Source organism: Pinus tabuliformis, chromosome J, assembly GCF_031772625.1.
Source record: "Pinus tabuliformis cultivar Carrire ecotype Pingquan chromosome J, CPIR1, whole genome shotgun sequence".
Taxonomy (NCBI): Eukaryota; Viridiplantae; Streptophyta; class Pinopsida; order Pinales; family Pinaceae; genus Pinus; species Pinus tabuliformis.
Genome location: NC_142295.1, coordinates 161,745,979 through 161,748,867, shown reverse-complemented (window position 1 = coordinate 161,748,867; position 2,889 = coordinate 161,745,979). Strand labels below are relative to the sequence as shown.

The window sequence follows — 2,889 nt, the reverse complement described above, 5'->3', positions numbered from 1 at the left end:
AATATGAATATATGATATTGAATTTTAAGTGAGACTATCTAAATTAAAAGAGTATCAAAATATCCTAAGATCAAAGTGTAAAGCTAAACAATCCCTTTACCCAGGATCAGAGTGCAAAGTTAAACAATCCCTTTACCAACAGATTATAAGATGAATAAAGAAAACACATTTGATTATTTGAGAAAATGAGCTATACATAACTTAATTTATAGGACAATAGAGACTTCTAGAGAGGTAGAAGATGATGACTCGATAGATAAAGTTAAGACTCAACGCACCTGAAAAGATCACTATATAACTTACAAGTTTAAATATTTATTGGAACTCTAACAACAATGCAGTCTATATAGTTAAAAAGAAAATTAATATATCATATCCATTTACAAATATGTAACACTTCTTTATATTAAATAGTAAAATTGATTAATTGTTATCTTAGAATTTTATTATAATAAAACATATTATTAGAGTAATTATAATAAATACTCATACATATTAAGATAATTATTTCCTAATATATTTTATATTAATAAAATTATAATTTCATTTTAAATTATTATTAATTATAAGAAAATTAATATTTATATTAACTTATATACATTTAAAAAACTATATAATAAAAAACAGTTATAGATAATAAAATTTATTTATATAAATAAAAATCAAATTTAATGTAATACATATAATATTTTTTTCAATTAAAAATAAAATTATAGTTTAAAATAATTCTCTATATTTAGTTCTCATAATAAATATGACTAATATTAAAAATTTCTGGTAACACATGACTGATATTAAAAATTTCTAATAACACATATGACTCGTACTAAAATTTTTTAAAGAAATTCCTATAACCTTTAATAGTTATTAAAAACACACTTCTCATTAAAACCCAAAATTCCATATGACATTATTCGATCATAGATCTGAATCTCAATAGGTTTCATTGATTTTGAATTTTCACAACAAACTTGAGAGCATAGATCAGAATCTCAATAGCTCACTTGATTAACATAGCAGGTGGGAGCTTAGATCTGAATATAATAGCGAAATTACGTGCAAAGAAAGAAGATTTCTGTAACATAGAGTTTCGATTGAATTCTATCCCCATTGGCATTAAGATATACCTATCTTCCTCCAACTTAAAAAAACTAAATGAAAATTTGGATGGAATTAACATTTATGTATCTTCCTCATGAGAGTCCAGTGAAATCTACCATCCAACTTTCATGCCACTACTCTATAAACGTGAATGAGTTCTGTAAACTATGAAATGCGGCCACTATTTAATATGCAAATTTCATCATGAAATGTGAAAGATTATCACGGTTACACTTTTACCCTTTTACTTGGGGGAGATCCTGGAGATGGGGGAGGTCTTTTAGTTGAGGGAGATCCTGGAGGTGGGGGAGGCCCTGGAGGTGTGGTGCCAATTTTGCTTTTGATTACTTCAATAAAAGTCAGAAGGTTGTTGTAAGAAGATCCGGATCCGTCTTTATTCACAGCGCGTTTGGCGAGCTTTCTCAGTTCCTGAGCTCTCATTCTCATATTCATCCCTTCTTGCTCCGCCAAAATCATGTTCACTGCTCTTCTCACCTTCTCTTGATCCAGTTTACTATGCGCACCCACGCATAGTTTCGTGGCTATATTCAGCTGTTCTACTACGAGCTTCGAGTTAAGCGATTGCTCTGGAGAGATGGGCCAAGTGATCATGGGTACTCCCATGCTTATGCCCTCCAGCGTAGAGTTCCACCTAGCGTGCCCGCTAGCGTCCAAACCTGTCAACAACTCACAGAGTTGTTCGTCCAAACACTACGGACTCCGGTCGTTGGGAACCCAGCCACCGCAAGCACGTTTCATCGTCGATATCCGCCGCCTTGCCTCGGACGATATTCATCGTTCCGCGATCGATTCCTTGCTTGTCGAAAACGGCGGGCGGGAGTAGCGGACCTATGTTCAACACCGGCTCCGCATTCAAACTCTTCATGTGATTGATCCCCGAGGAATCGATGCCGTCAAACGTATTAATGAGTATCATCTGTTTCATCTCTCTGCCGCGGTTAATCTCCTCGATAAGCAATTTGTACCACCCCTTGGACTTTCGTCTTGAACCCGGGGGAAAGTCTGACATGCGCAGCTTCGCGAAGTTCAGTCCGGGGATTTCAAAAATCTCGTCGTCACCGTGCGGGATGTCCTGCGGCGTGCAGGCCGTGACGAAGGCGTGGAGCACAGACAGACTGTATGCCCCGACAGTGTACAAAGCAACGCTTGAGATCCCGAGCTTGGCAGCGGAGCTGTGAACCCATCCTGTACTAAAGAGATCACTGATGATGCAGGCCGGAGAGGCACGGGAAGCGTCGGCATTGTTATTCATCCGTTGGTCCAGCCATTCTTCGAAGGGTCCGGCCATCTGCTCCATGGCGGTGACATGGCAGGGAACATTGCCTGAACCTTCGGTTTCTGGGGACGGCTCCTCCCTGGAAGGGGGTGTCAGTGTTACGAACTGGATGTCCAGATTCGAACTCTGTACCTGAGCCTGGAGGTGTTGGGCGTCCCCTGGAATTGGTATATACGAAACCGCGAGGCCTAGTGAGGCGAGAAGCTTGGCCAATTCCAGAAACGGAATTAAATGGCCTTGCAAACTACTTGGAACAAGCACTACATGGAGTTTGCTTTCTTCCATTAGCAGCAGAAGTACAGTAATACCAACAATGAGGTTGTGCAGTAATCCTAGTGATGTATATATTGATTACAACGACGAAAGTGAATTGAATAAAATTTCAAATGAACGTGGGAAAGTTGCGGTCCGAGATTATACGCGTGCGTTTTCTTTGAAATCATTGGTGGTACATACATATAGAAGGAATGTGATTAAAAACGTTATGATTT

The 2,889-nt window shown here is 38.0% G+C and overlaps 1 protein-coding gene across 1 annotated transcript; it reads right to left on the bottom strand.

The window, feature by feature from the left end:
• Window positions 1–1,789: 1,789 nt before the first annotated feature.
• On the bottom strand, window positions 1,790–2,683 carry LOC149226175 (UDP-glycosyltransferase 73C9-like). Its single transcript, XM_089380131.1, has one exon. The coding sequence runs from the start codon at window positions 2,681–2,683 to the stop codon at window positions 1,790–1,792; it is 894 nt and encodes a 297-aa protein (XP_089236257.1).
• Between the last annotated feature and the right edge of the window lie 206 nt (window positions 2,684–2,889).